The sequence below is a fragment of the Camelus dromedarius genome, chromosome 26 (assembly GCF_036321535.1).
Source record: "Camelus dromedarius isolate mCamDro1 chromosome 26, mCamDro1.pat, whole genome shotgun sequence".
Taxonomy (NCBI): domain Eukaryota; kingdom Metazoa; phylum Chordata; class Mammalia; order Artiodactyla; family Camelidae; genus Camelus; species Camelus dromedarius.
The window spans coordinates 14,892,742-14,905,987 of NC_087461.1; the positions used below are offsets into that span (position 1 = coordinate 14,892,742).

The 13,246-nt window shown below is 41.5% G+C and overlaps 1 protein-coding gene across 2 annotated transcripts in view; it reads left to right on the forward strand.

Annotated features, from left to right (window-relative positions):
* Positions 1-8,945: 8,945 nt before the first annotated feature.
* ST8SIA6 (ST8 alpha-N-acetyl-neuraminide alpha-2,8-sialyltransferase 6) overlaps positions 8,946-13,246 on the forward strand; it is a 137,713-nt gene continuing 133,412 nt past the window's right edge. Inside the window, exons 1-2 of one of the 2 annotated variants that reach the window (XM_064479412.1) lie at positions 8,946-9,110; positions 9,622-9,720. In XM_064479412.1, coding sequence (XP_064335482.1) covers positions 9,010-9,110; positions 9,622-9,720 — 200 coding nt within the window. In that variant the 5' untranslated portion in view covers positions 8,946-9,009. The remainder of the gene's footprint in view (positions 9,111-9,621; positions 9,721-13,246) is intronic. The other variant, XM_031444630.2, reaches the window with a different exon arrangement.

Sequence of the window (13,246 nt, forward strand, 5' to 3'; positions counted from 1 at the left end):
TGCCTCTTCCCACATACCATGCCTTATGCATCCCTTCCATCTGGCTATTCCTGAATTATATCCTTTTACAATAAACCAGCAATCTAGTAAGCCAAATGTTTCTCTGAGTTCTCTGACATGCTCTACCAAGTTAATCAAACCCAAGGAGTGGGTTGTTGGAGCCTGTGATCTATAGTCAGTTGGTCAGAAGCACAGGTAACAACCTGGACTTGTATTGTTGCCTCAAGTGGGTAAAGGGGCAGTCTTATAGGATTGAGCGTTTAACTGTGGGATCTGATGCTGTCTCCTGGTTGACAGTGTTAGAGCTGAGTTACTTGCTTACTGGTGCGGGAGAAAAAACCACACGCACACACTGGAGTTGCTGTCAGAATTAAATAAATCTAATTCCTCTTGTTGACTATATGCTAGGCTTAGCAACTTGTATGACCAATTGAATCCAGGAGAAGTAATGTCCTGGCACTTCAGAGACTAGATCATAAGAAACTTGCAGCTTCTTTTCCGCCCAGATCTTTTAGAACATCTTTTTGTTTGTTCTGTTTTTTAATTTTTTAAACTGAAGTACAGTCGGTTTACAATGTTGTGTTAATTTCTGGTGTACAGCATAGTGTTTCAGTTATACATATGTATATATTCCTTTTCATATTCTTTTTCATTGTAGGCTATGACAAGGTATTGAATATAATTCCCTGTGCTATACAGTGGGACCTTTCTGTTTTTCTGTTTCATATGTCGTAGTTAATATCTGCTAATCCCAAACTCCTTAAGTCCATTTGTGTGATTTTTTTTAGATTCCACATGTAAGTCATATCATATGGTATTTGTCTTTCTATGTCTGACTTTCTTCACTTAGTATGACAATCTCCAGGTCCATCCATGTTGCTGCAAATGGCATTATTTCATTATTTTTAATGGCTGAGTAGTATTCCATTATAGTATGTAAACCACATCTTCTTTATCCAGCCATCTGTCAATGGATATTTATGTTGCTTCTATGTTTTGGCTATTATAAATAGTGCTGCTATGAGCATTGGGGTGCATGTATCTTTTCAAATTTGAGTTTCCTCCAGATATATTTAGAAGATCTTTGATGGGAACTGTTGGCCTCTAAGTAAGAAATCTGGCTACACTGAGATCACTGTGCTGGAGAGACTAAGGGTGTAGACACTCCAGTTGACAGCCTCAGCTGAACTCATCCTCTGAATTATCCCAAACAAAGGGCAAGATGTGTGAGTGAAGCCACATGGAACCCTTCAGGGCACATTCGGTACCTTATGAGACATTAGTATCACCCAGCTGAGAACTGCCTGAATTCCTGACCCACAGATATCTTGAGGGCTAATAAAACATTACTGTTTCAAACCACTAGGTGTTGGGGTGATTTGTTCTGCAGCAGTACATAACAGTACATGGGGCTTCTTAGGTTTTTCTACAAGCCTTTTAGCTTCTATTTCAAGCTTTCCATCATTTTTTCTTTCAATGGAGAATTTTATCACAACAGTATTCCAGATCATGAATTCTCTCATTAGCCATGTTTAATCTTGTTACTTGACCTATCCTTTGATTATTTTTAAAATTATTTTTTTTTCTTCATTAATTATTTGGATATCGATGGCAATACAGTTGACCCTTGAAAAACACACAGGTTAATCTGAGTATAACTTATGGTTGGCCCTCCCTATTAAAGATTTCTCCACATCCTCAAATTCAACCAACCACAGATTGTGTAAGAACGTAGCATTAACACTTGAAAAATATCTGTGTATAAGTGGACCTGTGTGGTTCAAACCTGCGTTGTTCAGGTGTCCACTGTATTTTTTTCATAGTTCTATTGGTTCTTTATAAAAAAAATCTGCTTCTTTTTATCATAGCTTTTTTCTTAGTGTCTTGATTCACCCTTTCATGTCCATAATGATTTTAAACTTGCTTATTTTATGTTCTCTTTCTGATTATTGTTTAATAATCCTCCCATTAGTTGCACGTACTGAGAATGTGCGTGGTGAATTCCTTACGTGTTTTGCAATTTTTAATTTTATGCTCATTCTTAGTGAGATTCCTTTTCTTTGAGTTTTTATGTAACTAGAATAATTAGCACTTTCCTGCCATGGACATTAGGCCAACATTAGCCAGGGACCAAGCTTTATGTTAACTTCAGGACCTGGTTAACACTGGGCCTCAAACCCAAAGGAAGCAAGGGTTTTAGATTAAAATTCTTTCACCCAGATCTCAGGCACAGACAAATAATTGTCATTGTGCACGTGTGTGGATCTTTGTTTTTCTAGTCCACCTATTTTGTTTTTAACAGCAACAACAAAAGCTTTATGCAGGAATTGTAATTCCAACTCTGTCTCACTGGGAACCCGGTCTTCCTCTTTCATTCCCTGCATAGATGTTAAAAGCAAACTTCTAGGTTACCAGGATGATAGTGTATTGCAGGTGAGCTGTTTTGGGTCAGCATACACACTTTCTGCTCTTTTTTTTTTTTTTTTTTTTTTTCCCAGTAACTGAGGTTTTCCCTTTCTTTACTGAGAACTTAGTTATGTATTCCCTTTTTACTGTTTTCTTTTATAAAACACTTCTAAGTGTCTGTAACATCCATATATTGCTTGAATAGGTATTCTTTCTATCTTTAGCTAAAGTCTGAGTTTCTTTTTCCCTCCTTCTTTGGAAAATATTTATATATATTTTTTCTCTTTTTAATTTTTTTTGTGAAACAATTATTTCACCCTGAAAGTCACTATATCCTTCACTCTTCTTATTTTATATTTTCCACTATATAACATGAACTGGAATTTTCCTTCCCAGATTTATTGTATCAATTTACTATCTTTTATTTCTGTAGCAATTTTAAGAAAATATAATGGTTATATTGTGGAATTCTATTATTTTGACTCACTTCCCTCTTTTTTTTTTTTTTATTAAGGTACAGTCAGTTTACAATGTTGTGTCTATCTCTGGCATACAGCACAATGCTTCAGTCATACATGAATATACATATATTCATTTTCATGTTCTTTTTCACCATAAGCTACTACAAGATATTGAATATATTTCCCTGTGCTATACAGTATAAACTTGTTTATCTATTTTATATATATATATTAGTCAGTATCTGCAAATCTCTAACTCCCAGTTTAACCCTTCCCACCCCTTTCCCCCCAGTAACCATAAGTTTGTTATCTATACTGGGAGTCTGTTTCTGTTTTGTAAGTAAGTTCATTTGTCTTGTTTTTAGATTCCACATATAAGTGACCTCATATGGTATTTGTCTTTCTTCTTCTGGCTTATTTCACTTAGAATGACATTCTCCAGGAACATCCATGTTGCTGCAAATGCCATAATTTTTATAATTTTTATGGCTGAGTAGTATTCCATTGTATATATACCACAGCTTCTTTATCCAGTCATCTGTCGATGGCCATTTAGGTTGTTTCTATGACTTGGTTATTGTAAATAGTGCTGCTATGAATACTGGGGTGCAGGTGTCTTTTTGAAGTAAAGTTCCCTTTGGATATATGCCCATGAGTGGGATTGCTGGGTCATATGGTAGGTCTATTTTTAGTTTTTTGAGGAATCTCCATACTGTTTTCGACAGTGGCTGCACCAAACTGCATTCCCACCAACAGTGTAGGAGGGTTCCCTTTTCTCCACAGCCTCTCCAGCTTTTATCCTTTGTAGACTCACTTCTCTTTTTAAAATGACCTATTGCTCATCTGAGTTCTTTCTGATCACAACTTCTTTATTGTGAATTTCTTATGTTGACTCAAGTTTTATGACTGGATTATGGTTCAAGTTGATTTTTCCAGGATTTATGTGTAAGTATTGTATATTCTGAGTTCTTAAATATTTGAAAATGTCACATGCTTTTATATATGAAAACTCTTTGAGTTGGGTAAAGAATTTTTGGGTCACATCTTTTCTGCTAAAAAAAACTCACTAAAAATACTTTTGTTCCTTTTGAGTCCAATCTTGCTGAAGTGAAGTCAGAAACAAAATTAATTTTTACCTGTTTCTTCTTTCTGGATGGTTTCAGTATTCTTTCTTTGTTTTTGAATAATCTCTGCAAGAGGATAAACCATGAAGTTAGTTGTTCTCTATTAAATTTTTCTGGAATATCATGAGTTCACATAATGAGCTCAGACAATGAGAACATGAATTCTGCATATTTACATATTTCTTTATTTCAGTAAAGTTTTCTTCTACTATATTCTTAAATGTTTTTAATATTTCACTTTATGCTTTTCAAAAACAACCCCTAACCCCTACATGATATATATCTCATATCTGTCTTTACATATAATTGTTTTTCTAATCAATGTATTTTCCTTGTCCCTCTCCTTTGTGTATTCTGTAAATTTCATCAGTCTTATCTCTGTAACACTAATTCCGATTTTTTGCCATCTAAATTCTGTTCCTCAGTCTTCTAAAGATAGTTCTAAGTACAGCAATTTTTTTTTTTTTTTTTGGCTTCATTTTTCACTGTTGTCAGCTCACTTTGCATCCTTTTTCCTTGCTATCTTGTCTTTTAATTCTTATTCTTTGTGTTCTTCTTTCATGGTGTTTATATTATATTTCATTTCCTGGGAAGTACAAAATGATCCTTGCTAAAATTTTGGCTGTTCCCTGCAGTAAGTCTTGTTTCAACATATATTCTTCATTGGCTTTTCTACTGGTTGCATTTCCTTCCATTCTTCTTATATTTTGTGGAACTTTTGCATAATTTTTTTTCCTGCTAACTCATCTTTGAAATAAGTCATGCTTGTTTTTTTCCACCACTTGCCAGCAATATAGTGAATGGAAAATCTTTGGCAGTCCTTCTTTTTAGCTGCCTACATGTTGAAACTTAGTTTTACGTTCAGGGCTTACTATGGAATTTTTGTTTTTAAGTCATTTATCCTTTTAGTTTAGGTTGTATGGAATGAAGAGGTGCAAAAGAGAAGTTGAAGAGAGAAATGTGGCGGGTGTGGGTTTAATATCTTGATGCCTGCACCCTCCCCCCCAATTTTGTTGAACCTTTTGAAGTTCTGCCCAGTCTTGCAAACTCTGGAATTAGGCAGGATAGTCTGGGAGAGACCAGTATAAAAACCAATGTTTCAAGGGCCTTTTGTTTATCGACTAGGTAGAATAGGTGGTCTTTTTTCTTTAGTAAACTGACTTTAATCATCAGCCACAAAATTCTTTGACAGCGTCTCTCTTGAAGATTGGCACTCTCTCAAGGTCATCATTCCTCCAGCTAGAAAGCTATATTCACTGAAAGCAGGAATAAATACTGGTCACCATCCCTGTTTTAACTCTATAGCCCTGGCCATTCCCACTGATGTATTTGTTGTGTCCTGCTCCCAGCCTTTGGTCATCCAAATCGAGTATTAGTGGGACGTTCCAAAACTTTTCCATTTCTTTCCCACAAATCTAAGTTATAAATAAGGGAGATGAATCTTAAACTTGGTATTCTTGTCCAATTAGTTCATCTTTAGCAGGCATTGTTGGGGGGCTTGTGGAATGGGACTGTAGCCATTTTATAGTTGCAGGCTAACTATGTAGTTTCCATTTCTCTCTTTTGGTCCATTAGGATCTTTTATGTGGACTTCAGGGAAAGGAGTTTTAGAAATTTAAATGTTTTATGTATTAAAATCTATTTTATACTGTGAATAATAAGTTTATTTTTTGTTCTGTAATTTTAGTTATATTACAAATTGTTTTTCTTATATATTTAAGACCTATGTGGAATTTGTAAATCATCCTAGGTGTTCTATCTTTAAAGTTAAAATGACTTTATACATTGAATTGCTTCAATGTTTTTTGTATTCAATCAGCAGCAGACAAAATCTATAATAAAACGTATCTGGAAATAGAGCTACCCACCCCCAACAAAGTTGTTGATTTCTTGAAATTATTTCTACTTTCATTAATATCCTCTGATTTACTGGAAATATGTAGCCTTGGTTATGCTATCCTCATGAATTTCCTCTCCCAAGGAGCAGTTTAATATTTATGAATGTCTATTGTCCTGCAATCCTCACAAATCTCTGATATTACTAAAACCAATCAAACAGCCTGAAGACATCAGAAACTATCCATTCTAAACACAGAGATAAACATGTCACCCAAGTGAAGGAAAAATTCTTTGGTGCATCAGTTTTCTGTGTTTCTCATAGCCCTCCTTCCTTTCCCTATGTTGAAAGTTTCTACTCGTGTATACCAGTGGATATAATAGACACTTGATATTTAGGATTTTTCATGAACCCTCAAATTCATGCATATGGAAATGTTTAATACCTGACGTCAAAAATGAGCAACCCCAGCTTCCAAGAAGATTTTCAGTGACTTGGACATTTTTTAACATATCGAAACTTCCTGATCATTTTTATAAGTGACTTTATGAAAGTAAGGGCACTCATGATGGTGAATAAAAAAAAAATACAAAGATAAAATGAGAGGGAAATGCTGGGCAAACTGGGAGAGTGAGGTAGGTTCACACACCAGCATCAGTTTCTGAGGGTTCAGATCTTTGGGGTTGCTGGTCAAACTGGTCCATGTTAAGTGACCAAATGCCCATTTTTCCAGTATTGGTTCTCTAGCTGATAATATTAAATAACTCATGTTTTTGTCAGGTTCTTTGATCTCTCAAGGATAAGCAAGATAATTCATATTTTACCAACCTACATCTTCAATTACAATCCTTGTGCTAAAGATTCCTACTGTCAAATTTTAACTCTCCGTTCATAATTCCCATTGCACATTTACACTTGGTTTTCCAATTAAAATGGGCTTTTGTGGGTCCCCTGCTGATAGCCATTGGCTTGATAAAAAGTAACTTCATTTGCAGCAAGGGTGTTTAGGGAGCCCCGTGCAAGGCTGACTCTCTTCCTGCTGCCTTAAGCCCAGCTGTGCTGAAATATTAAACTTTAGTAAATTAGTTGAAATTGTGGCTTCCTGGATGATACAATAATGCCCTCTACTTTCTTTTTCTGGAAACCGTCTTCAGCGTGAGTTCTCCACACAATTCTTCTGCTCTAAGAGAAAGAAAATTCAGGCTATCTTCCAAATCCAGACAACTTTTCCATTTTCAAGATAATTGTGCCCTCTCCCACTTATCTAACAGAATGGCTAAACTTTCAAACACGTAGAGTTGGAGTATGTTGTTATTTCAGCACTATCTGAAGACATCGTGACTTTATCATGCCATCCTCAGAGAAGCAGCTGGGCCCCTAAAAATGTCAGTCATAAGTAAAAGACTTAAGTAGCAACTTTTCCATCATTGATCAGTACACCTTTCAACAGCAACAGTGAGCTATGGGAGGAAATCATGTTTCTAGTTACATTTATTTTCAGATTTTTTTTTCTTTTTCTTTTTAAGAAGAAAGTGAATTCTGAGGTGTTTTATTCATTGACCATTTATTGATCAACTACTATGTGCAAAGTTCTGGTTTGTTTTCAACCAAGTGTTTTGAATTGGAGTAAATGCGGAATTAGTAGAAAAGAACCAGGCAGCCTGGCATTTCTCTTCTTGACATATGTTGTTTTTCCTTCTGTGATGAACTCACCGGCGACAGCTTTATTGAGCTGTCTGGATGACTAGCTTCTCAAAGGCTCTCGCTGGCTTTTCAGGTTAAGACCTTAATGCCTCTAGGAGAGTCTAGTTAATACATTTTTGTTACTTAGGCCAGTTAACTGATTAAAACCTTTGAAAGTTCCTTTATCAAGGTCTTCACAAGATCGTAGAGTTCAAGGGTTGCTTTTGGAAAAATCAAATGTATACAAAAGCAAATTGAATAGTCTAATGAGTCCCCATACAGCCATTGTGGGGGTTAGGGTTCACTGATGCCCGCCAAGGGGTCAGAGTCAGGGGCAAAGCGTGGGGAGGTGGCAGAGTGGGGCCACTGGACATGCGCAGAAAGGACAGCTTAGGGCCGAAAGAGGAGAGGCCCACTCCCAAATAAATAATTGGGAAGCCAGACTTTATACATTGTTATCAGATCACGCTCTTTTAGTACATAAGATACTAACTAATCAATGAGCTGCTAACCACTGTGATCTAGCCCAATACGACTTAGAGCCGGGGTCTGCCAACTTTTTCCGAAAAGGGCCAGATAGTAAATATTTTAGGCTCTGTGGGCCAACTGATCTTTGCCACCAACTTAATTCTGCCCTAGACAGAAACAACCGCATACAGCCTCTGATGACGCAGAGGACTGGGCGTGGAGGTGTTCCAGCGGAACTATTTACGAAAAAAAAGGGCAGGGGACAAACTCGGCCTGTGGCCGGTAGTTTGCCCAACCCCCAAAGACTGCCTGGCCCCAGGGCATTCATTCGCTGTCCGTTTGAAACTGCCTTTAAGCAAGGGGATGTTCTTTTAAAGTCCCTCGCAGACTCTATGCGTGGGACGATCCAGCAGAGCGACTACACAGTTTTAAAAGTTTTTTGAAGTGGGCCCTTCCTTCCCTGCCTTTCCGCCGCTGCGAGCCCTCCTCTCCCACGCAGGGGCGCGGAGAGAGCTGCGGTCCCCCTGCGTGGGCCTCAGGGAAGAGCGCGCGGCCACTCCCGGGAAGGTGAGGGCGCAGAAAAGTTGGAGCCCAATCAGCACAGAGTCCCAACCTTCAGGTGACCCCGCGCGGCGGCGGCGGCGGCGGCAGCGGCGGCGGCGGCGACGAGAGCCCGCAGCAGCTCCGAGCGCCTCCGGGAGGAGAGGAGGCGAGCTGAGCGGAGCGTCACCGCGATCGGAGCGCCGGGCTCCAGCGGCGATCCGGAGCGGGGCGGGAGTAGCGGGGAGAGCCAGGAAGCGCGGCTGCTCCCTTTGCCCCCAAGAGCCGTGCGGGCCAGGCCGGGGGCGCCCGAGAGTGCGGGCCCGCGGCGCGCGCTGCCGCCGCCCCTCCGCGCCGCCTGTGAACGCTGGAGGTGTGCCTGGCTGCGGCGGCGGCGGCGGCGGCGGCGGCGGCAGGAGCCGCGAGTCGGGGCCGCTCGGGCTGCGCTTCGCCGGGGCAGCAGCGGCGGCGGCCGCGCCTGTGGCTCAGGATGCGGCCGGGGGGCGCGCTCCTCGCCCTGCTCGCCAGCCTGCTGCTGCTGCTACTGCTGCGCCTGCTCTGGTCCTCGACCGACGCGCCCGCCCGCTCCAGGTAACCCACCCCCCGCCCTCGGGCCGACCCGCGTGCCGTGCACCCCCGCCGTGCGCCCCGAGAGCCCCAGCTGCCCAGCCGCTCCACCTGGGCGCGCAGACTTCTGGCTGCTGCTAGGACAAGCCGACGGGGTGGGGCGTGGGGTGGGATGGAGGCGTCCGGGAGACCTGGGTGGGTGAACCGAGGGTGGGGGGAAATCAGAGGGGCGACACGAGCACTGGCTGGGCACCAGCTCGGACGGGGAGGGGCCGGTCAGGATGCGAGAGCCCCAGCGTGCGTCGCTCTGGGTGAGGATGCTGCGGAGCTGGACCTGCCGTCGGGTTCCGCATCAGTCACCCGGGCTCTCCATTCTGGTCCGTGCTTTCCCTTCCTTCCCGCCATGGGCCTCTTCCAACTCCAATTGCTGCCGGAGGAGCCAGGGCGCGCGAGGATGTTCCGCCCGGGCTGCGAGCGCGATGCGGAGTACGCCAGCCAACTGCTCCCCAACATAGTTTTCTTCCTGGCTGTGCAGGCTGTGGGTGGAGGAAAGCAGGGAGGCTACCCACGGTACCCCCGCCGCGCTGAAGACGCTCAGGAGCCCGGCGACCCAGCCCCCGCGCACCATGAACAGGTACCCGCGGTGCCGGGCGGCCAAGGGGTGGGCGCGGGGAGGCTCCGTGGCTGCTTGCGGATCAGGGACGGCGCTCGGCTGCACTCGCAGGACTCGCTTTGAGTTGTCTGGCTGGGACCACACGACTGAGTGGATTTGAGCGTGTGTATGCGTGCGTGTGAGGGAGAGAAGAGAGAAAGACAATATGTGTGTGCACACGCTCGCGCGTTAACTCTCTCACACTCCCTCAACCTCCCCCGTAAAGCGTGTCCCTGGATGTGGATGTTCTTTGAACCAAGGGAGATATAAAAAACAGCTGCACTTTCAAAAAAAATGGGTACTGAGTGCCACTCTCCGTAACGGTGTGTTGAAAACCTGGAGAAGGAGCTCAGCCTTGTCTGTGGAGGGATTTGGTCGGTTTGCTTTGTGTCTTTATGTTTTCGAGTGCACCGGTGTTCAGATTGACGTTTAGGAGAATAGAATTCTGTGCACAGTGTTGAGAATGTTTTTGGCCTTAGTGAACGGAGACTTAAAAATGTTCTTTTTCACTCATGAGTATTTACCCATGGGCAATAGTTATTTCGGTTTTATCGGTTTTTTTTTTTCTGATTATAAACATAATCCATTCTTAGTGCAGAAAGTTAGATGATATGAGAAATCTATTTAAAGATAGTCAATGACTTGAGACCCATTGCCCAGAGATCATATTAAGGTTTTGGTCTATATTCTTCCAGTAGTTTTTCCTATGTACATATATTTTAAAAAATACCCCTAAGATTGTATTTTGTTCTGCTTTTTTTTCCCTAAAAAAAGCAGACATATATGTCATTAAATTTTTTCCTCTCAAATATTGCTTTTATTTGTTGCATAATTCATCCTATGAATGCACCGTAATCTGCTTAGCTGTTTTTATTTTTAGACATTTAGATTGTTTCCTATTCTGTTTGCTATTAATAATTCTATGAAGTCCATCCTTGTATGGACATCTTTATCTTCATTTTAAATTCTCTGGGATGGATTCACACAAGTTGGATTATTAGGTCAAAGAGTAGGTACTTGCAGGTTTCTAAATACATCTGGCCAATTGCTTCCTAGATGATTTGAGTCAATTTACATTTACACCAGCAGAATGTACTGCTTTGAGCCTCAGCATGGCTCTTATTTTTGCTATTTTGTAATAGTATACTGTCACTTTCCTGCTCTTGTGAATCCCTTTTCCTCTATGTATCTTTCTGTGTATGCTTGGCTCTTGGATCATCTGAATCTTCTGGCTGCTGCTCTGATGCAGTTCCTGCCTGATCAGGAGAAAGGTCTGGGGGAACCAGAAAGAAGTCTTGATATGCACAACATTGCTTCCTGCAAACCTCCTACTGAAATTTCACAGCAAATGAGAGGCACTAAGAAATCCTGGAGTAACAAAGCTTTAGAGAAAAATATTGGCCTATAGTTTTATTTTATGCAGGGTTGTGTATTATAGGTAGTAATTTTCCAATGAACTGGGGAGCAGTCCATCTTTTTGCATGTCCTGGTACTGTGGTTATGCATTCTGGGGTTGTCCCTTGGGAAAAGTTTGAAAGAATACACTAATTAAATTATCCAGACATAGGCCTTTTTTGGAGGTAATTCTTTGATCAATTTTTCAGCTTCTTTTGGCGTACTTCTTTTCTACTTGGCCTACTTCTCGAGCTAATATAGGTAATTCATATTTTTTTCAGAATGTGGTACATTTTATTAAGATTTCAAAATTTGTACCATTCTGTTGTATTTTTAAAAACCTGTCTTTTGATCTATTTCTTTATCATGTATGATTGATTATTTATGTGGCAAGAGTACAGATGTTAATCTATAGTACTTGGTTGTGTGGAGAAATTATAATTTCTTGATTTTTCTGTAGCTGATCTGATCTTTTCTCAAGAGCCCCAGCCGTAGGTAACAGGTATGGGTAATAATGTGACAGTGATGCTAAAATCAAGACAGAGAGCCAGTAGTTATTGAATCCTTATTATGGGCACTGATCTAAGGACTATACATTTATTAGATCCCTTAATCCTTAAAAAATAACAATTGATACTATTATTATCCTCATTTTACAGACGAGGAAACTCAGGTGCAGGGAGATGAAGTAAACTGCCCAGAGTTGACAGATTGTGGAGCCAGGATTCAGACCTAGGCCGCGTGGACCCAGAATCCCACACACTTAACCTCCCTGCTGCGTATATCGTCTTTCACAGGTACTAGACAAGATGGTGTGTGTGTCCAGCTTAGTCAGATGTGCCAAAATAAACAGCTCTTTCTGGTAATGTTTATTCTCTGGGAGCAAATGCCCAGGCTTTCAGGTTGTTTCCACCACCTCTCCTTACTTTAAGATGATAGCCAGATGCAAGGGGGACAGGGGCTTAGATGGTGTGGCGGCAGAAGAGATGGGGAGTTAAGAGATGGAGTTCATGATCATGGTATCCTTTGACTCCTCAACCCTCCAGGGTCTGTTCGCTGAGTACCTTGTTGACAGCCAGTTAGGAAAGCTGCGGTTTGCAGTTCATTCTTTTTCCTCAGGCATTCCACCTGCTGCTACCCACTACTGTCTTGGCCTCACCTGAACTCCCATGGATGTTACTTTTCAGAGACCTGGTGAAGATTCTCTGTCCCGTCCTGGGTTGCCCTCTTGCAGCATTGGCCACAATGCTGTCTCACCCAGCTCTGGCTGGCTAGCTTCACAGTCAGTCTCCCCCCTATTTCCGGGCCCCATCAAAACACACAAGGACCAAGGTTGGTTCAGGAGACGTGGATGGGACCCTAGTCTAAGCAAGTTTCAGGATGGAAGGCTGCCCAAGAAGTGATGTATTTTCAGAGTCCTGAGTTGGGGAGGAGTCAAAGCCCCATCTACCCTTATTGTTACCCTCACCTTTCTCTCTTTAAGCCAAAGCTCTGATTTTCCTTTCTTTCTCTTCTTTCTGTCTTTGCTCTTGGCTGGAATTGTGCAGGCTTTCTCCCTGCCTCATATTTTCTTTGTTTTCCTGGCTCAAACCTACAGGCCTGGCTCAAACCTAAGCCTTATGAGTAAACTGTGGAGACTGGGAGTAAAAAAAAAGGGGAAAGTTCCAGAAGGTGGGTCTTCCAGGTGAGGCAGTTAACATGCTGGAGAGGGAAAATGGAAGGAATCTGGAAAATCTTTTCTTGGGGTTGTAGCAAATCCTATTTTGCCTGCCCAAGCCGAATATGACCTTATTCTTTCTCTTTGCATTCTTTCAAGAAAGTCTTTATGTCTTTATACTCCCTCCAAAGATGCTTCAAAATAACGAGGGAAAAGTCATGCCAAAGCCAGAAAGACAACAGAGAAAAACATACTAATAATTTTCAAAATATGACCCCATCACAATGGACTCTTTCCCTCTCTAATAAACTTTGTCAATGTGTATCACTGATTTTTGTTTTCCGAAATAACCATCTCTTGGATTTATTTCTCAATTCTGATGTAACTTCATATTCTGTTTCCTTTGTGTTATGTTTATCTTTTAAAATATCCTTCCTTTTTTTCCAAGGTCATGTC